A 25,328-nucleotide genomic window follows, 5' to 3' on the forward strand; every position below is an offset into this window, starting at 1 on the left:
ATACCCTGTTTGTGACTAGGCTATATGTGGATCAGAGAGATAGCCGGCATCTGCATATCCAATTAATTGAGGATTGGTACCTTTGAATAAAACAATCCCATATCAGTTGTGCCACGAAGATATCGTAATATGTGTTTGATTCCATTCCAATGTCTGCGAGTTGGTGCAGAACTGTACCTTACTAATAAATTGACTGGAAAAATTATATCAGGTCTTGTGCAATTTGCAAGATACAAAAGAGCACCAATCGCATTGAGATAGGGCACTTCAGGACCAAGGAGTTCTTCATCATCCTCTCGAGGACGAAAATGATCTTTCTTGATGAAGTGATCGGACAACCATTGGAGAGCTCAATGGATAGGCTTTATCCATATGAAAACGTTTCAGAATCTTTTCTGTATATGTTGATTGATAGATGAGAATACTGCTCGAAAAATGTTTAACCTGCAGCCCAAGGCAGAATTTTGTCTTTCCGAGATCTTTCATTTCAAATTCTTTCTTTAAATAAGTGGCTGTCTTTTCGATCTCACCCAATATTCCCACAAGATTCAGATCATCAACATATACTGCAACAATAACAAAACCAGATTCTGATTTGTTAATTAAAATGCATGGACAAATATGACTGTTCACATACCCTTCTTTAAGCAAGTAATTGCTAAGGCGATTATACCACATTCGTCCAGATTGCTTCAATCCATATAAGGATCGTTGTAATTTTATCGAGTACATATTACGTGGTTTTGTTTCAGGCATTTTAAATCCTTCTGGGATTTTCATATAAATATCACTATCTAGTGATCCATATAAACATGTTGTAACCACGTCCATTAGATGCATATGCAATTTTTCTGTGACTGCCAAATGTATTATGAATCTAAAAGTAGGTGCATTAATCACAAGAGAGTATGTTTCCTCATAATCAATACCAAGTCTCTGTGAGAAACCTTGAGCTACTAGTCGAGCTTTGTATCTCACAATTTCATTTTTCTTATTACGTTTTCGTATAAACACCCATTTGTACCCAACAAGATTAACACCCTCAGGTGTCTGGACTACTGGTCCAAATACTTCATGTTTAGCTAATGAATTTAGCTCTGTTTGTATCGCTTCTTTCCATTTTGGCCAATCATTTATTTGTCGACATTCTTCGACGTTTTGAGATTCCGGATCCTCATTATCAATTTAAGAGTAACGAGATATGAGAATATGTTGTCGACAACAATTTCATTTATATTCTATCTCGTTTCATAATTTAATGAGATCTCATCATTTTTAGGTACCTTTGCCTCATCGAGGACCATATCATCATCTGTGGCCTTTGCCTCATTAATATTTATCATTTCATTATTTTTAGGTACCTGAGACTCATCAAGAGCCTCTACCTTATCAAAGGCTATTATCTCAGATTGATCAATAATATCTGTTGCTCCTTTTGTGGCCTCTTTATGAGTACCAGCTTTTCTTTGTGATTTCCTCTTACGAGGAGTAGTATCTTTTGCACCAACTGGTCTACCACGTTTCAGGTGTGTTTTAGATGCATTTGCTGCATTACTGATAGAAGGTCCCTAAGGGACAGCAATTCGTGCTCACACATTTGCAGCTGGTATATGTGATTTTATCACTTTCTTTGTATCAGTAAATGCATCAGGTAATTTATTTGCAACATTTTACAAGTGAATGATCCTCTGAACTTTTCGTTCACATTGATTTGTGCGAAGATCAAAATGAGACAATTCCAGGGCATTCCAAGTAAGATCACATTGTTGCTGTGCCTTTTCTCCCCTTAATGGTGGAAAAACTGTCTCATCAAAATGACAATCAGCAAATCGTGCTTTAAAGACATCACCTGTCATGGGTTCAAGATATCTAATAATAGATGGAGAATTAAAACCAACATAAATTTCAAGTCTACGTTGAGGACCCATTTTAGTGCGCTGGGGTGGTGCAATTGGAACATATACAGCACAACCAAAAACTCGTATGTGAGATATATTTGGTTGTTGACCATAAACAAGTTGCACTGGTGAGTACTTATGATAAGTAGTTGGTCGTATACGAACTAATGATGCAACATGTAATATGGTATGACCCCAGGTAGAAACAAGTAATTTTATTCGCATAAGTAAAGGACGACCAATTAACTGAAGTCTTTTAATAAAAGATTCAACTATACCATTTTGAGTATGAATGTGTGCAACAGGGTGTTCAACATTAATTCCAACTGACATGCAATAATCATCAAAAGCTTGAGAAGAAAATTCAGCCGCATTATCAAGACGGATTGTCTTAATTGGGCAATCAGGAAAGTGTGCCTGTAATTTGATGATTTGAGCAAGGAGTCTAGCAAATGCAACATTACGGGTAGAAAGCAGACAAACATGCGACTATCTTATTGAGGCATCAATTAAGATCATAAAATAGCGAAATGGTCCACAGGGTGGATGAATTGGCCCACATATATCCCCGTGAATTCGTTGAAAAAATGGGAGAGACTCAACAATGACTTTTGAAGGGGATGGTCTAATAATCAACTTACCTTGTGAGTAGGCGGTGCATAGATGATTATTTGGTAAGATGATCTTTTGATCTTTTAATGGGTGTCCATGTGAATTTTCAATAATTCGACCCATCATTGTACTCCCTGGGTGATCAAGTCGATCATGCCAAAGCATAAAAAGTTTTGGGTCACAAGATTTTTTATGAATCATAGCATTTGACTCAATTGTTCTAATGGTTATATAGTATAACCCAGAAGAGAAAACATGGAGTTTTTCTAATATCAGTTTCTTGCCTGAGGTAATGGAAGTAATGTAGAGATATTCCACACTTCTTTCATTTGTAGTCTCAATATGATACCCATTATGACGCAAGTCTTTAAAACTTAACAGATTTCTCCGAGATCTTGTAGAATATAAGGCATTATTGATTTGTAATCTTGTTCCATGTGGTAAAATGATGTTGGCTCGCCCAGAGCCTTTAATCAAGTCGGTGAGACCTGATATGGTACTGACACTGGCATCTGTCAGAATTAAGTGGGAAAAATATTTTTGATCTCGAAGGATTGTGTGTGTCGTTCCACTATCTACAAGACATATATCTTCTCCATTTATTTTGGAACTAGTCAGATCCATTCCTATTCATGCAAATTTCTTTATCAGAAAAGAAACTTTTATAACAAAATAAACTTTAATACAAACTAGAAAATAAAAACTTTGATACAAAGAAAATAAAAATATAGTAGACAGAATATGAAAAGAAAATAAGATTAATTGGTGTGGACATTTCCATCACCAATCAGGAAATTTATCTTTATATCACGGTCTTCAAAAAAATCTGATACATCCAAATTTGTGATGTTAACTGGCTCATTATGATCAATAAAATTCATTTCTAGATTTGTGATGTCAACTGGCTCATCATGATTAAGGAAATTCGTTTCCCTTTGTTTTCCCTTTTCTTTCATTGAGGCTTGGTAAAGTTCAACCAGATGCTTAGGTGTACGACAAATACTTTGCCAGTGCCCTGTCATGCCACACCGATAACAAGTATTATCGTGTGTCTTGGAAGGTTGAGCCACATTCTTCCCTTTTCCCTATCTCATTTCATTATGATCTCTCATTTGGGGATATAGGGTGGATCTCTGATTGCGAGAATGTGAGGATTGATATCCTTCACGGTAATAAGAATGATTTCTACCACGACCATATTCATTATTGTGGTAGTTATTTTTACCACGACCATATTTATTATTGTGGCCATTTCTACCATCGCGATGACGTTCACGTCTGCGTCCACGACCATGGGATGAGGCAACATATGTTTCAGAGATCGGTGTAGATCTAATTGGACGGGACTGGTGGTTTCTTAATAAAAGTTCATTATTTTGCTCTGCTACGAGCAAACATGATATCAGCTCTGAATATTTTTTAAATCTACGCTCTCGATATTGTTGTTGCAAGGGTACATTCGAGGAGTGAAATGTGGTGAATGTTTTTTCTAGCAAAAGTTCATCAGTAACAGTATTACCACATAATTTCAATGCAGAATTGATTTTGAATAGAGCATAGTTATATTCAGCCACAGTTTTAAAATTTTGCAACCTCAGTTGCAACCAATCAACCCTGGCCTTTAGGAAGATGACTGTTTTTTGATGATCATATCTTTCTTTCAAATTATTCCATAAACAAAGTGGATCTTTTTCAGTGAGGTATTCAGTTTTCAGTTCCTCACTAATATGGCGCCGGAGGAAAATCATGGCATTTGCTTTATCTTGCAATGATGCATCATTGTTTTCTTTAATTGTGTCTCCAAGGCCCATGGCATCCAAATGGATCTGAGCGTCCAGAATTCATGATAAATAATTTTTGCAAGAAATATCCAGGGCCACGAATTCCATTTTTGTCAGATTTGACATTTTCAGAATAACTAGATGTGACAACAATATAAAAATATAATTTAGCATAGTATATAAAATAAAATGACATTAAATGAGATAATAACATAATATAAATTATTTAAATAATAAAGGTGGTAAATCCAGCCATAGTAAATAAATTATTAAACAATAAAGGCGGTAAAACCGGCCCATAAATCATTAAATAATAAAGGTGGTAGAACCGACCATAATTAGTAAATTATTAAATAATAAAGGTGGTAGAACCGACCATAGTATAAGCACATATATCATTTAAGTGAACAAATTTATTTTACTAACAATAATTCATAATTAAAATTTTCTTACCCTTTGGAGTCAGAAATATTATTTTCTCTGATAAAGCAAACCAACCCAACAATCTATCAAAACTAATATCAAAAACTAGATATATAGTTGGGATAGAAAGAGGGAAAGAGAGCTTCTTCTTTCAAATTTTAGATGGATCGAGCTCGTGCTGATAACGTATAATAAAATATATGTGAGAGTGTATATATATATATATATATATATATATATATATATATAGAGAGAGAGAGAGAGAGAGAGAGAGAGAGAGAAAGAATAATATTGAGTGATAGAGCTTAGAGAGATAGAGAGAGAGCACTAAAAAGAGAGAGACGAACTGATTTTATTATTTTCAACACCCATTCAATTGTAAACAAGAAGCCTATTTATGGGCATATATTGAGGCTTCCCAAACAAGCCATAATAATGGCTTTCACAGTAAGCTAAGCTTCCGATCTTCCTTTTCACGCCACTTTTGTATCATCCATTGACTTAGTTTATTGTGGACCACACATAGATATATATATATATATATATATATATATATATATATATATATATATATATATAACAAAATTAATATTTTTGAAAACTCAAAAGGAAAGGGCTACTGGTTTGGTTAGATAAATATAAATAATGGAAAGAGACTATTTATTTTATTATTATTTTTTATTTTTGAAATTTTTATCTAACCAAGTTTTTGCCTTCGTGTTTAAAATATTAACCCATGAATTTTGGTGATCAGATTCGAGTTTCTTTACCTTATTGGTATGTTCTTGGTTTTTACGGTTGTTTTTGAGCAATTATGTTTTTAAAGTCGATTTTGAGGTGATTTAAGTTATTTCAATATATATATATATATATATATATATATATATATATATATATATTGTATTGCAATAAGGGAATATTTGTTCCACATCAGATCCGGGGAGAGTGATTGGGCATAAATGAGTGAGTATGCAGCACTGCCCAATAGTTTAAGCTTTTCGGTAAATGGGCAAATGCCTATCCGTTTCAGTTGGTATCAGCGTCAAACTCAGTCCTTGATCCAGTGCCACGTAAAGCGCCCCGCCAGAAAGGCGTCCGGGTGAGCCACCCCGGATAGACAGAATAGTCCGACCACAGCGAGAGCGTTGCGAGTTCTGGTGGAAGAAAATATTATAAGGAGATATTTGTCCCACATTTGATTCGGATGGGAAAGTGAGTGGATATAAATGGGTGGGTATGCTATACTACCCAACAATTTAAAATTTTGGGTAAATGGATAAGTGTTCACCCGTTTCAATTAAACAAAATGAGTATTATACTGTGGTTTTTTAGTTTTAGAAATTCAAAATATATTTACATTAACAAAATTATTTGGAGTGCCCTCTCCTAAATTTCGAATCCTTTAATTTTATTTTTGCATTTTCAACATTTATGAGCAGACTTTTCAATTCAAACTTTTGTTATCATGCCCAAATTTGGATCGCCGATTTTAATATAAAGTTTTGCAAGTGTGTGACACGATACAATTTGCTTAAAATTTAAGAGAATAAAAGGATTGTGTTGTGACTTATGTGCAATATAAAATTATTTTCACTTAATTTGGCTACCCAAGAAGCGTAAGTTGAACACAAGATCACAATTCATATATTTCTATTTTTATTTTTTTTAAATCATATCCTAACCCATCCCTTTTTTAATTTCGTAATCCTCAATATTTATATTTTGAGTGATTTAATGACACTTTTTATACACTTACCCAAAAAAAGAGATTGAATAACACTATTTACATCTCTCACATTATATTTTATGAATGATTTTCATCCAACCTGTATAATCGACTTAATGTTAAATACAAAAATTGTATTCACGATGTTAAATAGAGATGATTATGATTTAAAAAAAAATAAAAAAATAAAATAGAGATGATTATGTTAAGTGAGACAAAACGTTAAATTCGACTCTAGTCATAAAAAATAGTTTTTAAAGCTGGATGGTAGAAACGAATAAATATAAAAATAAGGAGCAGTTGTTAAAATATATAGGGCAAAGTGCAATAAATACCCCCCTCAACTATTCCCGTTTTGTAATCAACTTCCTTGACTAATTTTTTTTTAACAAAAAAACCCCTCCAACTATCTATCCGGAGGTCACATAGCAAATGGAAGTGGATGGAAAATATTTTTGAGGTGAAACTGTCCCAATTCATATTGTATAGGAAAAATTGCACAAAACCCTCTCTACTTTGATTTTTTTTTTTTTGCAAGAAACCTCTTTGAATAAAACAATTCACATAAAATTCTCTTAACTATCAATTTGTTGATAAGTGATATTATAATAACTAAAGTCACCCTTAATATAAATTTAATAAAACGCGAATAGTCGATAAAAAAGTTGATTGTACTTTATTGCAATCCTAACTATGTCACACAAATGAGAGGTGTTTGAGCGTTCTCGGTTGAGGCTTGAGACTTTTCGACTACAATTGCAAGTTGCAAGAAACTTCTCGAAGGGTAATTTTGTACTTTCATAGTTTCAAAACCCAACGACGCCCTCTATATACACATATATACATATAAAATCCATTTTCTCTAACTCTGGAAACTATTGGGGTTCTCAGCTCCTCAAAACCCAATCTGCACATCCAAGTTTTGGTCTGGCGATTTAGCTGAAAGGTACGTTCCCCCATATTATTTTTACACCATATATTTATATGCATATGTACGTGTGATTGTATTGATCCATGTATGTATTTGGGTGGGTGTTTGAATCAAAATGATGCTAAATTCAGTTTCTAGGTTTTCAAATACAATATTCATGACTTGATGTGATTAGATGTTGATTTTGTTGCAGCTTTTCAACTTTGTTTGAACTGTAATTCGAATATTAAACTAAATATGAGGACAAATATATGTAGCAAATAAAGTAATTGTCTTTACCTGAAGTTACACATAGTAAAGAATGTTTTTTTTTTTTTTTTTAATTAATTAATTAATTAATTTTCATATAATTGGATAGTGGCGTGTTATGGACACAAATTACGGACCTTTCAATTTCAATCTGGTCATTTCAATCTCAAATTGCCTGTATATTGATCTGTTGTGAAACTAAATTTATGAATGGATGTTGCTCTTCTTTCCTACCATTATCACTTTGTATCGGAGCATATAGATTGGCTTATTTATTGTATTTGGATCATCCCACGAAATAGGAAGGGTTAATAGGAACCTTTAAGTAGATTTTTTGAATCTGGGTGTTTTTCTATGGAAATCAACTGTAGGTTACATAGATTTTGGGTCCTTTCCTGTACTTTTAAAATTCCTTTGCACTCCTTACGTAAGATAGCTATTTTAGCTTGGTGACTATATATATAGAGAGAGAGCAAACAAGCAAAGAAAACGGGTAAGTAACTTCTAACTGAAACTAAGATGCGCGTGTGAGGGAGGGAGGGAGGGAGGGAGAGAGAGTTATCATTGATATTTGTGATACATCTTCTAATCTACCATTTAGAAGAATAATGGCTCAAGAAAACATTGCATCGGTAAGTTGATGTTCTATGTTCTCTTTGGGGGGTATTTAGGCTATTCTCTATTTACTTTCTATCAGGATTGATTAGTTGGTAAACTTGATTATGATGGAGACTATGGTCAATGATGATTGCATCAATGTTGGATGATTGTTGGTGAGGGGAAAAGGAGCTGAAGGACATGAAAGCCCTCGGTGTTTGATTTTTGTGATATATCTTCCGGTCTAGTTACTTTTTTTTTGGCACATGAGTTTAAAACTGGGTATTTCATTTTTGTTTTGCTGAAGGGTTATGATATAACTTACTTATCAAAAAAAAGATATAACTTATAAATACATAGTTGCATATTCACAACTTGAATCTTCTCTTTTATTTTTGCTCATTAAAATTAAAGTGATCTTTCTGCTTTACATTATGTGAAAGTTACACACTAACACTATCATAAACTTTGTGCTTATGCAAATATTCAATATTTATATACTTTTTGGTGACCACTCGTCTTGCTGAATACAAAATTTATTCTTTACATTTAATATAGTAGCATTTTCATAGATATCATATATGAAGCACATGTATTACTCCTATGACGTTGTTGCAATATCCAATATATATTAGATATAAATTACACCTCAGTACATGTTGGATACTTACCATACTTATCAGTGATCTATTTTTTTTTTTCCTTTCATTTCTTACGAGTTTGGGATGCAATTGCATATTCCATTTGTATATTTGGGATACTTGGGGCATATGACGAACTATAATATGTAATTTTATGAACTAGGCTATAGGTGTATTTGTTTTATAAACGTAAAATATGGGGTAGTATGTTGAAAAATAGAAATTTAAAAACCTAAATGGCTCATCAATAAGCATCTAAATGACTTATTGTTGGAAATCAATGAGTTCTGTTCATTTAGATGCTCAGAATTTACAAAAGAAGTCCTCAAAAATTATTTATTATCTCATATGATATAAGATATTAAATAATAATAATATATTTGCTCACATCCTCATCATATCTATATCTGTTTTTCGGTTTTATAATGTATTGTATTGCCATCATCAAACCTGCATAATGTGTTCATATTTGTGCTACATAGGGTATCGGGCATTTGTTATTTCCTCTCACATCCTCATTGTAACAATATAATGTTTTTTTTAGTTTTTTGCTGTATTGTTTAATCGCATTCGTACCTGTATCTTGTATTCTTATCGATGCTTCATAGGGTATCAGACATTTCTTATTTTTTTGCTTTTGACATGATATACATCTTCATAGGTATCAGGAATTAATATGACTTTTTCTCATGAGATATTATATTTTAGAGTGGAAAAAAGTAGCACTGTTGACTTTTGAAGGAACTTATTCTTAACAAAATTCTAATGTTCCAGAATGCCGAAGGTTAGAAGGGCCAGATCCTCGTCTTTGGATCAGTCAAGAAAATTTCCTTATCCTTGCAGCTCCAATAATGCTGAGCAATGCATAGCTGAGAACCCTTTTCAACAGGTTGGGGATGAGAAGGAATGGGAAGATGCTAGATGTCCTATCTGCATGGAGCACCCTCACAATGCTATCCTCTTATTATGTTCATCTCATGACAAGGGTTGCCGCCCTTACATGTGCAACACAAGCTACCGCCACTCAAATTGTCTTGATCAGTTCTGCAATTCATTTGCAACAACACCATCAACAGCTCTATCCGGAGAAGTTCCTCTTTCAAGCACAGCCTCCCATAGAGGGAGGGAAGGAGGTCAGCAAGGAAGTGGAGAGCGCTTGTTAGTCCAGCTGACTAGGTTCAGTGGGAAAGCACAACCAAAGCTTTTGTGTCCTCTTTGTCGGGGACACATTAATGGATCGGTTGTTATCGAGCCTGCTCGCCGGTTCATGAATTCCAAACATAGGAGTTGTTCACTTGAGACGTGTGATTTTAGTGGGACTTACTCAGTGCTAAGAAGGCATGCAAGGCTTGAACACCCTTCTGTCCGACCATCTGAGGTGGATCCAAGACGGCAGCATGAGTGGACTAGGTTGGAGCGTGAAAGAGACTTCCAGGATGCTTTTAATGCATACCAATTGGACTCTGGTGACGAAGGGAATGAAGGGAACATCTTATTAGAGCTATGGGACTCCGAGGATTACATCAGAACAATAAATGCGGAATGGGAGGATAACTTAGTAAATGTGGAGCAGTTAATGGACTTTGAGAATTTCTTCAGCACTATACACTCGGAATCTGAGGAAGAAAGGAATGACGGTAGTTTGTTGTGCGCAGATTTTGACTTTGAGCTTCCTTTCTCGTTTCTTGATGAGTTCTTCCCATTCGCTCCTTTGCTCGAGACAAGTGAGTCTGGTGATAGAAGAGGTAGTCGCCCTTCGCTTGAAAGGAGATCAGCAATACGGTCAAGGCAAACTTATCCCATGGAGGTTAATACTACTAGACTGCATGGAAATATGTCATCAGGGCATGCCTGGGGTCTACGTCGACAACGTTCAAGACAAAATAACTAGTGATTGTGGCACATGGTCTCCCTGCAGGTTTAGTTCAAGGGTTTAAATGTTTGTGCTTTTGTCCAGTTGCTCGATTTTTCATCACCTTTTACCTATTTTTGGGAAGAAGTAGTGGTCTGAAGACACGGGTCCTGGATTTGTGGGTTCTTTTATTTATATTTGAGGTGGAGCAGTAGAAGTAGAGGCTAGCAGGTTTTCACAGCGTTATTCTTTCTCAAAAAATCAGAAGAAAAGAAAACCATTTTTGGTGGTTATCAAATATGAATTCACTCAACATTGTTGTTTGTTGAGCTTGTGTATGTGTCATCCTCCTACGAACTCTCACGTCTGTATTATTCCTGCATATGTGTGTGATTATTTAGAAATCTGGTCGGTGGATGTGGTTTGCTGCTGCCAATCACAGTGTTCTTGTTTCTAATAAAACCCTTTTCGTTTACATCTGTGGCGTGTTGTGATTTGGCTGTGTTGTTTATCCTTCTGATTTGGTTGTGGCCTTGGTGCTTGCAATGTCAATGCACCATGAGAGGACACAAGCTTGTAAAATGTGTTGACAAAGCTATGTGACTCTTGAAACAAACGTTCGCATTGTGTTGACAGCTATGATGGTGGTTTCATATTCCAAGTGTTGGCTAAACTGCTGTTTGGTAAAAATGTGGTAGGCATAAACTAGTCCTAGTGATTATTATTTTAGCTATATCTGTTTTGAATTTTAAGTCTAAGCAGACCTAGGTTTTTGTTCCTCCTCTTGTTTGGTTGGATGAATAGGAAGAAAGTGGATAATATTATCATTTTATTACTAGACCAAGAAATACATAAATTAATATATTCATGTTTATTTTACACACACATCATCCTCAATCCCCTCTTGCACTAGCGAAATAGTAATGTTACTATGAGGTCTCTTTCATTAGATTTCTCGTAAGCTCTCTCTTTTGTTTTTTGTCATAATTATGTACAAATATTGAGATATGAACTTAACCACTTAGAATATGAACTTAACCACTTAGAAAATGACTAAACGAGGATTATATAATTAAAATTTTATTAACAATACAATACACGAGTCGGTCAAAGTTAAGAATGCAATTTAAACAAGAAAAAAAGTGTAAAATTTTGACCGACTCGTATGATCGACTTGTTAATGAGTTTTTGAACACAAATTTAGCTATATAATTCTCTTTTAGTTCTCTTTCAAGTGCTTGAGTTCATGCCTCAATATTTGTATATAATCATGAAAAAAAAAAGGCTCATTAGAATTCTGACAAGGGAGAGCTCGTAGTAGCATTACTCAAAGCAAAATGGCAGGTCCTAAGAAATGCCTTTATCCCTTTTCCTTCTCCTTCCTTCATCTTACCATACATAGGCATAATGTCGAGTTAATTTTACTTTTTTAGATTTAAGGGCTGAATCATCAATTTCTACAAATCTCAATAAATTTTCACATCTAAATATTTAGTTTTATCAAATAAGTACCTAAATGTACTATAGTAGTAAAAACTTCAATTCAAATTAGCTTGAATTTTATGAAGAGAGGAAAAACGATGGAATGGAAAAAGATGGAAAAACAGATATTTTTTGACAAATTTTTTGGATCCAACATCCAAATTAAATGAAAAGTAATTTTCCAGCAAAATGTAACTAGTTTTAGTTTAATGAGAATAAGCAGCGACTAAGGATGCTGAGTTAGTAAAACTTACTCATGGAGTCGTGGACAGACAAATACTAATTCAAAGTCATATTGGACCTTCACCTATAAAAAAGAATACATGAGCAAATGACCCAAATTAAATAAATAAGTATTCACAACCTCCAAGCCAGTCTTACTTGGAAACCTTTCTGCACCCCAACAAGCCATATCATCAACTGCTCTCACTCCTTAAAATTTGAAGCTAAAGGGGTGATTTGAAAAATAATGCATTGTCCCACAAAGATTCAAACACATGCTAATCAAAATTGCTATTAGAAGTCAAAAACTCTTACATCAATCATTTTGATATTTTTATAAACTATCATAAAATAACTAAAGCCCACTGGTACAATGTTCCACTTAGATATTCAGGAACTAAGAACTGGTATACAATGTTCCACTTAGAAACAAAATTTGCCTTGTGAATGGGGTACCATTGATTGTCCATCTTCAGAAACACATCCCGAAGTAAAGCTACAATACATGGAGTTAGCTTAAAAAGGGACGACAGATAATAGAGAAATACCATTCTTCAGCATTAGAATGAGGGAGATTCATCTTCAAAACATACGGCACTGAAGGACTTCAAAGAAATTTAATGTCCATTGGCATCTTTATTGAACCACTTTAGGCGCATGCTGTGACAATGTGAGCATTACAAGGTCTCTCTGCTGTGATATGCCCACCAACCGTATTTGAAGTTATAACACAAGCAGGACTTTGTTGTTATTTCAGTGAAAAATTGCTCTCTCATCCACCAGTCGTGCACAATCAATTATCATACCCTGCAAACAATTTCAACATGAGATATGATGGTCCATTGGAATTATTATAAAGATTTACAGGAAGATGTGCATTAACTGCAACAGATGCATAACATGAAGAGAAACACACAAGAATAATTCTCATTCCAAAAGAGAAGTGACAGGAAGCACTTTTAAAGGCATCAACAAGCCAAAGAATTAGTATATTATCAAAAATTCATATTTACTAATGAGGTACAGATGAGGTCAATATCCATGAAGACCATATTAAGAAAAGTAGGCACAAAATGTCTTTGCAAACCACTGTTAAACAACATGAAAAGCTTTAACAATGGCTGACAAAAAAATATCTAATTCAGAGACCTAAATGCACCAACAGTTCAAAACCCAGTATTAAATAACAAGCACAACAAAGGTTCAATTAGAAAGGACTGATGGAGAATGTTAAATGGTCAATTTTCTAGCTATAAACATAGCGAATAACCTCTTCGGAAATTTCATTCAGAGAAGGTTGGCTAAATAAAGAGCATTTCTGTGCTACAAAATCTTTCTTCTAGATGAGTACTCTGCTATAAAATTCAAAATAAAACATGAAGCAATTCTGATCCCATAGGATTAACTTGTCGAGCAGAGGTTCATTTGACCTTCTGACATACCTTGGTTTGGACAAAATGTGATAAATAAGACTTAATAAAGAGAAATATCTGGGCTAAGAGGAAGCTTGAAAAGGAAAAAATGAGGACAAAAAAAAAAAATTCAGTTTTGAAAACTGGATGCCTCTCAGCCTTCACGAAGGCATAAGCTGATCCAGCTGGTGTGAGAATTGTGGATCAAGCAACTACTTTGGTACCTTCATTCAATTAGCTGCGCAGCTGACATGGCTGGCTCAATATAATTTGAGGCCTTAGAGGTGAAAAATATAAAAGTGGCCTTTTATTATGTACTATATTAATATAAAATAATAGTTAAATAAACATTCTTAACTATTGAGCCTTTTAAAATGTAATCTAATTATTTATGAAAAATAAAAAATGTAATCTTATTAGGAAGACGAACTATGTCACAAGGATGTGTTCCCTTTTTGAAGGCCTTTTAATGCATAAATTACTTATCAATATATATGCACACTACATATAAACAAGCCACTTTTATATATTTCGCCTAAGGCCTCAAATTATAGCCAGTCTACCTTATATATCATATTCCGTGCATAAAGCTTATTAGTATAGGTTTTACATACAATGGCTACATGGTTCTTTAAGTGATAAACGGAAAACTAATAATTTCATGTGATTTTGTGCCTTCTCAACATTTGAAGGATAACCGCTACGAAATGTTGATATTCTACAACCGAAATATTATGAAGAGCAAGTCTATCACGAGGGCTCTCAGTGTGAGTGCACCCCCATGATAGCTTTGTCATATTATAAAGCTAGTGCCATTGACACTTAATGTTCAAGAAACAGCCTTGAATTGTCACGCGAATCTCCCATAGTGATATTTTTTTAACATAACACCTAATATAAATTTAGGTTACAAACACGAATGTAACCAATGATTCACGATATGAAACAAAATAAGACTACAAGCTGCCCAATGAACCATGTGCGACAACTCACCCAGTTTAATAAGCATGCCAGCCCCATATAGGAACTCACTAATTAGGGTCTAGATCTTAATACAGGAGAACTGTCACACAGAAATTTCTGTCTTGTCAAGGTTCTGGGAGCAAACCAAGTATCAGCCTTGTCCAATTTCAATACATTGATTCGAGTTATAGGGATCAAGGAAGCAATGTCAGAAAGAAATCTCAAAGTCTTGTTTCAAGTGAATGATAATGAAAGGATACCAAGGGCTTAGCCAAGTGATATACCCTCTTCCTTCCAAATGGAAGGAGGTCGAGGGTATAAGTCCAAATGGGTGCACCTATGTGACTTACCTATCAAAAGAAAAGCCGATACAAGAAGTTTGAGAAAAGGATGCTGCTAATGAAGACAAATAGTTTGCAACCTGAAAGTTTTGGCTGAAATAGATTCATTTTATGTGTTTTGGCATTTTATGGGAACTACTTGGTGTGCTGGTAAAAGCTCAGGTTGACAAATGTTGAGGACACAAATTTGAATATGAGAGCAACCATTTTGAGCAAAAAAGGCCAAAAGTTCATTCTATATTCAGCCTTCCCCTCCCAGTGATTCCCCATCTAGTAATTGCCTCGTATCTTACAACTGGAGAAGCCCCACATTATAAAAAATCATGCATATATGATTTCATGTGAATATTATTACAACTTCCTGTCAAACATGGATGACTTGATGGGCTGTGCATTTTGGGGCAACAAGCAACCAAGACCCAGTTAAGCGGCTTTTGTTCCCCATTTGAATTAGGCTAAAAAACAAGAGAACAAATGAAAGGAGAAAACAAAGATAGAAATAGCAGAAGCCTGGGATACCATTCCACTTGCTCAAGTAATAAGAGGTTCCATGTTAGTAACTCAATCGATTTTTAGAAAATATATTATATTATCTTCATTGATAACAGCTAAAAATATTGTCCGTATGTTATTATTGCAATTTCCCAAGTGGTCTGACTTCCGAGCATTTAAAAGAATGGACTAGAGAAATGCATGTTAAATGATAATGGTGTTCAATTATCAGAAAGAGTTATGTAGGAAGTGGTCACTGCAATGGAGTTTATTCGTCGTATGCATTTGGCTGCCAGATTGGAATCCAAGAATTGGTATCCGATAACTAGGTATGAGATACCCAGTAATACCAGTAGGTAATCAAATATTCTCATAACATTTTATTGGACAAGTTAGTAAATATTTTAAAATTCATGTCCATTCAAAGTTCTACCAAGTCATATAAGAATTTTATAATGAAGAAATAGAACCAATTTTTTACTTTCAAAAATAGCCTTAAAAGGAATTGTTTACTTTGGCTATTTTGGTAGATGTAAATATTACTTGTATGAACCATCAATAACATTACTAAAGATTAAATGAAACATCAATTCCTGAAAGGGCTGATTTTATTACTTTTTATGCAATTGTAATATCTTAAAAGATTTATTGCATCCATTGGTTATTTGTAATATCTTAATTTATAATAGGAATTTTAGCTACTCATTATTGAAATTAAAGTTATGTTTTTAAGTCAATATAAAATGATATTCCAGTGCTCGCTTTTCGATCCTTGTTAATGGTGCTCCTACTGGTTTTTTCTCCAGTTCAAGGGGCTTAAGACAGGGAGATCCCCTTTCCCCCTTCTTGTTCTTGTTTGTGATGGAGGCCCTTAGTAGATTGATGAGAAGGGCTACCGAGTTGGGTCTTTTGAGAGGCTTCCAGGTGGGCAGGGAGGCAGATTCTCAGTTGGAAATCTCTCATTTGATGTTTCCTGATGACACTTTAGTTCTTTGTGATGCGAACGTTTCTCAGATTAGATATTTGAGATGTGTTTTGATTTGGTTCCAAGTTGTTTCCGGCCTTAAAGTGAATGTGGGAAAAATTGTTTTGGTGCCGGTTGGGGAGGTCCCTGAGATTGAGACTTTTGCTGATATTCTTGGCTATCGTACTGGTTCATTTCCCATTTCTTACTTAGGATTGCCTCTGGGAGCTCCTTCGAGGTGTGTGGGGATTTGGGATCCAGTGGCGGACATATTTGAGAGAAGGTTGGCGGGTTAGAAGAAGCAGTATCTCTCCAAGAGCGGTAGGGTCACGCTGATTAAGAGCACCCTCTCTTGTATTCCCACGTATTTTCTCTCTCTTTTCCAGATTCCCTCTTCAGTTGCGGAAAGGATAGAGAGGTTGCAGCGTAATTTTCTGTGGGGGGGTAGAGGTGAAGAGTTTAAGTTTCATTTGGTGAGATGGGACCAAGTTTGTAGGCCAATTCGCAATGGTGGGTTAGGTCTCCGTAAATTGGTGCCCTTTAATAAGGCCCTCCTTGGGAAATGGTTGTGGAGGTTTGGGGTGGAGAGACATCGGCTTTGGAGGAGGGTTGTGGCATGTCGTTTTGGGGAAATGAGAGGAGGGTGGAGTTCTTTGGAAGTTAGAGATCCTCGGGGGGTGGGGGTTTGGAAATTTATTCGGAAGGGTTGGGATGATTTTTCCAAGCATATTCGGTTTCGTCTCAGAGATGGGAGGAGGATTCGCTTCTGGGAGGATGTGTGGTGTGGAGATGTGCCTCTTGCCCTCGCCTTTCCTCAGCTTTACAGGATTGCTACGGATAAGCAGGCCATGGTGGTTAACTGTTATCATCTTGATAATGGAAGACTGGTTTGGGATGTTCGATTCAGGCGTTCCTTTCAGGATTGGGAGATCGAGGAGGTCATTCGTTTCTTGGAGTTGTTATATCGCCAGAGGATTGTGGAGGAGGATTCGGACTGTTGGTCTTGGATTGCAAACTCTCAGGGGTGCTTTGAGGTGAGGTTTTTCTTCAAGTGCCTCTCTTTTGTTCCTGGAGTTCGTTTCCCTTGGAAGTCTGTTTGGCGATCCAAGGCTCCTCTTAAGGTGGCTTTCTTTGTGTGGATTTCGGTCCTGGGTAGGATTTTAACCTAGAATAATCTGAGAAGGAGAAGCCAGGTGGTGGTCAACCGTTGCTCTATGTGTCTTAGTGATGAGGAGTCTGTAAATCAGCTTCTTATTCATTGCCCTTTGGCTAGAGAGTGTTGGGTTTTGATGCTTGGCTTATTTGGTGTTTCTTGGGTTATGCCTGGATAGGGTTGATTGAGGCGTGGAGAGGTTGCCCTGTGGGGGCTCTCAGTCAGGATGCGTGGAGGGCTACGTCGCTTTGTGTGTGGTGGTGTTTATGGCTTGAAAAAGGAATAGGAGATTCTTTGAAGGAAAGTCTTTGTCGATTTCGGTGCTTAAATTCTCGATTATTTCTACTCTTTTTTGTTGGGTTTCAGGAAGAGATCATTGTTCTTTGGAGGAAGTAGTTGATTTTTTAGCCTCTTTGAAGGCTTGAGGCCTTTGTGGTCTTTTGTATTTGCTTGGGTTCCGCTCCCCTTTTGAGCGTTTTTTTATAAAATTTTTACTTATAAAAAAAAAAGTCAATATAAAATGATATTACAAAATAATATTATTCAGTTGTATTTAAATGTTATAATGTAATGCATGTTTTTGAATAGTTAGTTTCATTTATTTCTTACTGATTAGTTCGACGAATATAACTGTCAGCCTTCTTCCATTAATAAATAACCTTGATTCCTGTAAGAATGGAAATGAAAATACCATTCTCCTAGTGAGAACGGGATAACCATTATTTAAGGGTATTTGTCAATAGCATGCACAAAAAGTAGGAAATAAGAGCAATGAGAATGGGATACCGATTCCCACCTTTGATTTCTTTAAGCAGACGTACTCGTATAATATTCTTTAAAAAATTCTCAATAATGTCAGCAGACCCAATCAGAATAAACAGCTATTTTGTCCAGGATTGAAAGAACCCAGTTTCAAGTTACTTTTCAGTCCAGCAGAATGATCTGCCTAACTGTTCTGAAAAGCACCATCCCTTTCAAACACGAAGTTTAACAAACAAAACAGAATCACATAGTTCCGAAGTTAACTTTTATCCGAAGTCTACTGTTCTACAGAAAGCCACTTTAGCAGAAGACATTTTCTATGTTATCTAGATTGCTAATCTGCTATATAATGGAGAGAAAATTTTAAGCAGGAATAACTCAAACAATGCTTGAACAACCAGATTTAATTAAAAAAAAACAACAACCAGATTTGGTACTACATACTTCCTTCAGTGGATCTTACCACGGTGCCAACCAATTGAAACAGTGGACAGATCATTTCTTGGTGCTTGTAGAGCATAAATATCGAAGCAAATATTCATTTGAAGAGCAGGTATCTGCCAAATCCTGATGTAATCTAGTAATTGCCTTCTGCAAGGATTTTAGAGCAGGAAGCAAATTTCTGGAATTCTGTTGAATGGAGTGACCATGAGCCTTGCACAGCTCCTGCCACACAGACCAATAAAGTTTGAAGTATTAGATTTTCATAATAATACTAATAACAGCAATGGTGGTAATAGTTACAATAGAGATGAGAAAAACCTGACTCCATCGAAGAACTAACTCCAAATGGGGACAGTTCTCCAGAAGATTTGCAAATGCCTCAATTAATCTCTGCAAATATCTGAAAGGGACTGATGAAGCAACAGCCGGTATATCTACTGGATTGATAGCAAGAATGCACTTTTTAATTAGTGCATCTTCATTTAAACGTAGACTGAGAACTAAAGCTCTGTTTGGTTGATCTTCACTTAGTGCTACATCAACTGCCTGTGTAACAAGGAAATATAAATGAAAAACATAGAAATTAATACTGCAGATATTGCCACTTCATGATAAATTAAATGCATCTCAATTACTAAGAAACTATTTTGCTCTATTGGTATCTAAATTCCCTTCGACAAACCATTTTAGAAAAGATGAAGATTCAAATATTGTTTTAATGCGATTCTAATCCTCCTCTAAGAAGAGATGTCATTGTAGGAGATAGGCCAAATTCTAAAATATCAAAAAGATACCTCTGGTGTAACATCAAGGTCAAGATCAGTGGGGTCAAAGATAAAGGATTCGTCAACAGAATAAACTAGAACTCCTTCTGTTGTTGCAGCTGCCCAACTCCGGCCAGTTGGAGCAATTCTCAGGCATTTTGTTCGAATAATAGGCCTTCCACGGTTAGGCATGGATCCTGGCAAATCATAAGCCAGATTTCCTCTCGTTTGTTTATCAACACCATCCTCTGCATCACTATTATCATCATCAATTAAATTCAGTGGACCAGATTCTGTCATATTCTTTGAGTTCAGGAAGTCAAGCACTCCATCTAAGGACAGATTGTGGGTTATTTGAAATCTGCGCAGCAATACCTGTAAGATTTTAAAAATACAATTCATAAATAGGCCCACCTCATGATACCCTAACTTTGAAAATATAGCAGAGAAAACATTGAAAAGCAGGATAAATTTAAAGCCTGTTGAGGCAGACAACTGTAACAGATCACCCATCAGATATAGGAAAACAAGAAATGAGGTTAATATGATCACAAGTATAACAATTTATAGAGGTTTAAAAATAAGTGCTCACTTAATGAACTCATTGGAGTTCCTAGCATTCAAATTAATGAAAAAATAAATAACTGTTTGGTAAACTCAATATTTTTGTGTAATAATAGATAGAAATCCAATTGACAAACAAACGAATTCACCAGAACAGAAATTAAAAAAGCAGTAAAATGCATATGGTATCTTAGAACATGTGTTGAAGGAAGGGAAGAGGGAGAGGACCAGAATGGGGGATGACATACTACACGCACACTATTTCACATCTCTAGTTGTGGAAAGCTATTTCACGCACACAATGAAATGCAACTAGAACAAAGCAATTCCATGCTTGTAAGGTAATAAAAGTTTGATGAAACTTTGAACTCTTCATGCCTTCAAAATATATACACAGTAGCTTTCAGACAAGGATAGAAATTTCTTGGTTAAATGAAACTTTTTAAATCCTTTTCTTGAGATTTGGGACTGAACCTTGTGAGAGCTACATAACTCTATTCTTTGACTAGCTCAATCTAACCCTTTCTAAGAAGGGTAGAAGAATATTGCTAATTGTCTTTTAACAAAAATAAATAAAAAAATAACACAAAATACAAAAAATGAAATAAAGTGGCAAGAAGAGATAAAACTTTTAACGATGAAATTACCAGGCAAAAAAAAAAAATACTTTGAATAATGTACAGCATGAAAGCTAAATTTGTTTAGGATTATAGAGCACACATATATACATATATATAAATTTATACATGTATCTATAAGTGTGTACATATAGAAATTTGTGTACGTAATTCTGTCCATACTCCAATGCATACTTGCTTTTATATCAACCAATATGTAAACTAATACAAAATGCTTGTATAAATGTTTATTACGCATTTTCTAAGAATTGGTAACTTAATTTCAAAACCTCTACAGAGCACTGGAAATAAGAAGAAAAAAAAAATTATTTTCATGTAAATTCCGATATAAACATTTTATGCCTAAACAAACGGAGCCTTAATGGATGACTCTGAAGCTCTCTATTTCTCAGCAGTATAATGCTAGCAATATTATTCCAGAAAAAGACGACATTACCGAGAATGGTCTAGAAACAGCTTACAGAGAGCAGGATGCAGTTTAATATATGCAAAATAAAAGCTGTTTCATGCAAAGAAATAAAAGTTATTTCTGCAGATAATAAATGCAGGCAAGTTTACCTGATCAGCAATATCATACATGCAAATGTATTTACTACTTCCCCCAGCTAATATGTAACTCCCATCAGCAGAATAACATAAGGTTGTGAAGCACTTCCCAGAACTAGAGTTAGCAGCAGTTCTACGATCAGTCATGAGGCGCCCTCCAGAAATATCTCTACGACCCTCAATAGTGTACATCAACAAGCCATCAATCGGATCCCAGAAATGAATTTGCCCATCTAACGTGCTACAAGCCAATTGCTTTCCATCTGGACGATAAACAACTGTTAGAACATCATGTGTGTGGGAAAATGTTTCAACCGCACCTTTTCCTTCAAAAACATCCCACAAGCGAACAGTTCTGTCCCATGAAGATGAAGCTAAAGTTGCCTACATCCAAAAACAACTATCATACAACCAATAAAGAAAAATAAAAATATGAACTACAACTAATACTCTATATATTAACTCAGTATGCACTTCAAATTAGTTAGATATTAAGAAGATAGGGATGTGAAAGATAGACAGGAACAGGAGGAATATTCTAGTAGTTGTCATGCTGCCCTTCTATTCCTGCTTTCCCACTTTGGGTAAGCCAATTTAAATCCTGTTTAATATCACAAATGGCCAAAGTAATGAAGGAGAGGAGACAGTTTCTGACAAGCAATGTTCAAATAAAGAAACTATGCAAGAACCATAAGACTCTAAATTAAATCAGGCACATGCAGTACCATATTTCTACATGAATATATCAAAACACAAATGAACTCACATTTGTAGGAGAAAACATTAACCCATGAACAGGACCCTCGTGACCACTAAGAACATCCAACAACCGGCCTGTCTTCATCGACCAAACAAAAATCTGATATACATACAGATATAAATAGCCTGTCAATAGAAAATAAAATGATGCCAGAGTAATGTCAAATCCATTCAGAGATAGTCAGTACCTCGAATGAATCAAGAGTTCCAGCACAAATCACTTCACCACTCTGATCTGATGCTAAAGAAACAAATTGCTTAGAGGAAGGAGTGGTAAAGGTCCTAAAATTCCGATAACGGAATAGATCCCATGCACGAACAGTCCCATCTAGAGATGCACTTAAGAGACAATGGTTGTTGGCCATAAAATGGAGTGCAGTTACGGCATTAGTGTGCTCGGAGAATGTCACAAAGCAGAACCCTGATGAAACAGTCCACACCTATAACAAGCATGCAATATATTTTCTGCTTGAGTTTACCGCAAAAGCTAATGAACAGCTAGACATAAACAAACATATGGAACATGATAATGTAAAATATTAAGACAATCACGAAAGAGAAACTTCAGCACTACAAAATTATTTAAGGTGTGTTTGCAGAGGGTTTGGCATTAGAGAAGAAACATGAACAATGCATTAATGTGGCTTAATTGAGAATGTTGAGATGGATGTTACGAGTAAGTAAAAGATATAAGATTAATCATCAAAGTATAAGAGAGAGTTTAGGAGTGACGCCTACTATTGACAAAAATAGAGATAGTAGACTTAGGTGGCATGGACATATTCAATGTATATTTGTAGATGCACCAGTTAGAAGCGGAAGATTGGTTTGTGTAGAAGATAAAAGACAAAGAGGTCGACCAAAACTAACATGAGGTGAAGTGATAAGAAATGATTTACAAAATTAAATCTAATAGGAGAAGTGACTTATGATTGAAAATATAGAAAAAATAGAAATCTATGTGGCTGACTCTGTTCGTACAATGTAAAGGCAAGACAGGTGACGATGATGATGATTCCTAAGAATTCACAAAATGTTAAAACAATATGATGGTAAGTTTAAATTCTATCATTCATAGACCACAAAGAAGAGGTCCAAGAGGAAAAGGAATTGACGTCAGGAATTGAAGTTGTGCAAAGCCATCATATGAAAGTAAGTAGGATCTCATACACAGAAGAGTGGGCGTAACTGAAGAAACCATGACCAACACCTCACTTTGCCAATTTTAGGACACCACATAAGTGAATGCTTATTTTTTATATTTGCTCCGTATAAGCACACTATCAAGTAACAAACAGCAATTTATTTAAAGCTAAAATTCATATATGAACATTAGAAATCATATTTCATCTTTCCTCACCTTGATTTTGTTGTCATCCGCTCCAGTAGCCAAAAGTTGTGAATCTGGCGAATATGCAAGACAATTCACATCAAAGTAATGTCCCTGCTGTTTCAGTATGTAACTTTCCGATTTCCACTCCCAAACAAGCAACTGCCCAAGTTTGGCACACCCGAATGTCAACCAGTTCCCTAGATCATTAAACACGGCAGTTGTAATCTTCTCCCTTGATATTGACAATAAGTGAATGCAAATGAAATCAGGCATCTGGTACAGCCCAAAAACACCATTTGAGAACCCCACAACCACGAGATCAAGACCCTGGTGATAATCACAAGCTGTCAACTTTGCTGGCGACTGCATAAAATAGTCCTTCCTCAACAACTCCCATTTCCCTTTATGCAACAAAATTTCGCTTTCTTCGTCCAAATTACCATCACCACCATCAAAATGCTTCCTTTTTTTCACATTACCATTACCTTCATTCTCCCCACTCTGATTTGGCAATTGCTCCGGCGTGCCCGGAGAAGGTGGTTCTGCATTGTTATCAAATTTACCATCAATGCCACTATAACTCCAGCTAAAAATCGAGCCATCACGTGATAATGTATAAACCCTAGAAACCCTGTTTGTTTTCTTATCAACACCAAAGAAAACACCCACAATTACATCTCTATGTCCTAAAAACATATAAGGCTTGTTAAAGCCACTCAATTTCTTCACACAAAACAACCTCGCCGTCAAGTCCTTTGACCCAGCCAGTATGTAATTCGAGTCGGGACTCCAATTTAACACCGTGACCTTATCATCGCAATCCGCAAAAGTCCGAATCAATTCGAACGGAAAGAACTCCTTCTTGAACCCCGGTGACCGCCAAATTTGGAGCAATTTACCGACCCCGACGGCGATGAGTGTGCCGTCAGGGCTGAACTTGATGGCGCCAACTGGCTTCTTGAAGGAGATTCGGTGGAGGACGACACGACGGTGAAGGTTGATGAAGAGACAGCGAGACTTATCGTCGACAGCGAGGAGGAAGAGGCCGTCGGGGGAGGCGGCGATTCGAGCGATGTTGGAGGAGGCGTGGCATGGTAGGGTTAGGGTTCGGGATTTGATGAGGTCAGTGACTGAGATCCGGTTACCGACGGGTGAGATTAGGAGAGTGTTGTTGGTGACGACGGCGTTTCCTCCTCTGTACGGAGCTCCGAGGAGGTTCTGAAACCTGTAGTTCATTTGTGAGAGAAAGACTCGAGACTTTCAGCGATTATTGAATGAAGGAAATAATATGCTTTTCTCTCCCTCACCTTCTCTCTGAATCCCTCCGTCCAAACACCACTGTAAAAACCCAGACTCCGCTGTTGCGTTTCCTTAAACCCTAGCGAAGGAATTCAAAACCAGTACTTAAATTACAGTTTTGCCCTCTATTTGCTTTGTAGTTTGTATTCTGTTTCCTTTTGCACTGAAAATAAAACAAAATGCACTATGTAAATATACTCCATTTTTAATATAAAATGACATTATTAATATTATGATTAATTTCAGTAAGAACTCCTTATATTTGGCCAAATATTATACTAAAATATTTTTTTAAAATTATTATCATATACATTCTCAAATTTGACCAAATATCACATTAAAATATCTTTTAAAAATTATTATCATCCACATTAATTTAATTTAAGATAGTACAAAAGACATTTAAATCCTTTAATTTTTCTTAAAAAAATGCATTTATACAAAAATATAATGCATTTATCACATCACACAAAGTAAATG

At 35.6% G+C, this 25,328-nt stretch overlaps 3 protein-coding genes across 4 annotated transcripts; 1 reads left to right on the top strand and 2 right to left on the bottom strand.

Annotated features, from left to right (window-relative positions):
- Positions 1–3,595: 3,595 nt before the first annotated feature.
- On the bottom strand, positions 3,596–4,321 carry LOC132281818 (uncharacterized). The gene has a single exon (XM_059783486.1). It carries the CDS (start codon positions 4,319–4,321, stop codon positions 3,596–3,598), a length of 726 nt encoding a protein of 241 aa, XP_059639469.1.
- A 2,919-nt stretch (positions 4,322–7,240) lies between these two features.
- On the top strand, positions 7,241–11,185 carry LOC132283538 (uncharacterized). Its single transcript, XM_059785501.1, has 2 exons — positions 7,241–7,386; positions 9,633–11,185. The coding sequence occupies exon 2, from the start codon at positions 9,634–9,636 to the stop codon at positions 10,747–10,749; it is 1,116 nt and encodes a 371-aa protein (XP_059641484.1). The 5' UTR covers positions 7,241–7,386; position 9,633; the 3' UTR covers positions 10,750–11,185.
- Positions 11,186–12,500: 1,315 nt separating this feature from the next.
- LOC132284170 (periodic tryptophan protein 2) lies at positions 12,501–24,972 on the bottom strand. 2 transcript variants are annotated; one of them, XR_009472211.1, is made up of 8 exons: positions 23,577–24,972; positions 22,405–22,656; positions 22,224–22,316; positions 21,470–21,841; positions 19,740–20,084; positions 19,264–19,491; positions 18,946–19,167; positions 12,501–13,221 (listed from the first exon to the last, which is right to left on the bottom strand). XR_009472211.1 is itself a non-coding variant. In XM_059786246.1 (8 exons), exons 1-7 carry the CDS (start codon positions 24,783–24,785, stop codon positions 18,997–18,999), a joined length of 2,670 nt encoding a protein of 889 aa, XP_059642229.1. In that variant the 5' UTR covers positions 24,786–24,972; the 3' UTR covers positions 12,501–13,221; positions 18,965–18,996. The 2 variants fall into 2 exon arrangements, 1 of the variants encoding a protein (XP_059642229.1); XM_059786246.1 differs by having other exon boundaries at positions 18,965–19,167.
- Between the last annotated feature and the right edge of the window lie 356 nt (positions 24,973–25,328).

The sequence above is a fragment of the Cornus florida genome, unplaced genomic scaffold, assembly GCF_030987335.1.
Source record: "Cornus florida cultivar Cherokee Brave unplaced genomic scaffold, ASM3098733v1 CherokeeBrave_3.0.0_Hap2_Chr11, whole genome shotgun sequence".
NCBI lineage: Eukaryota > Viridiplantae > Streptophyta > Magnoliopsida > Cornales > Cornaceae > Cornus > Cornus florida.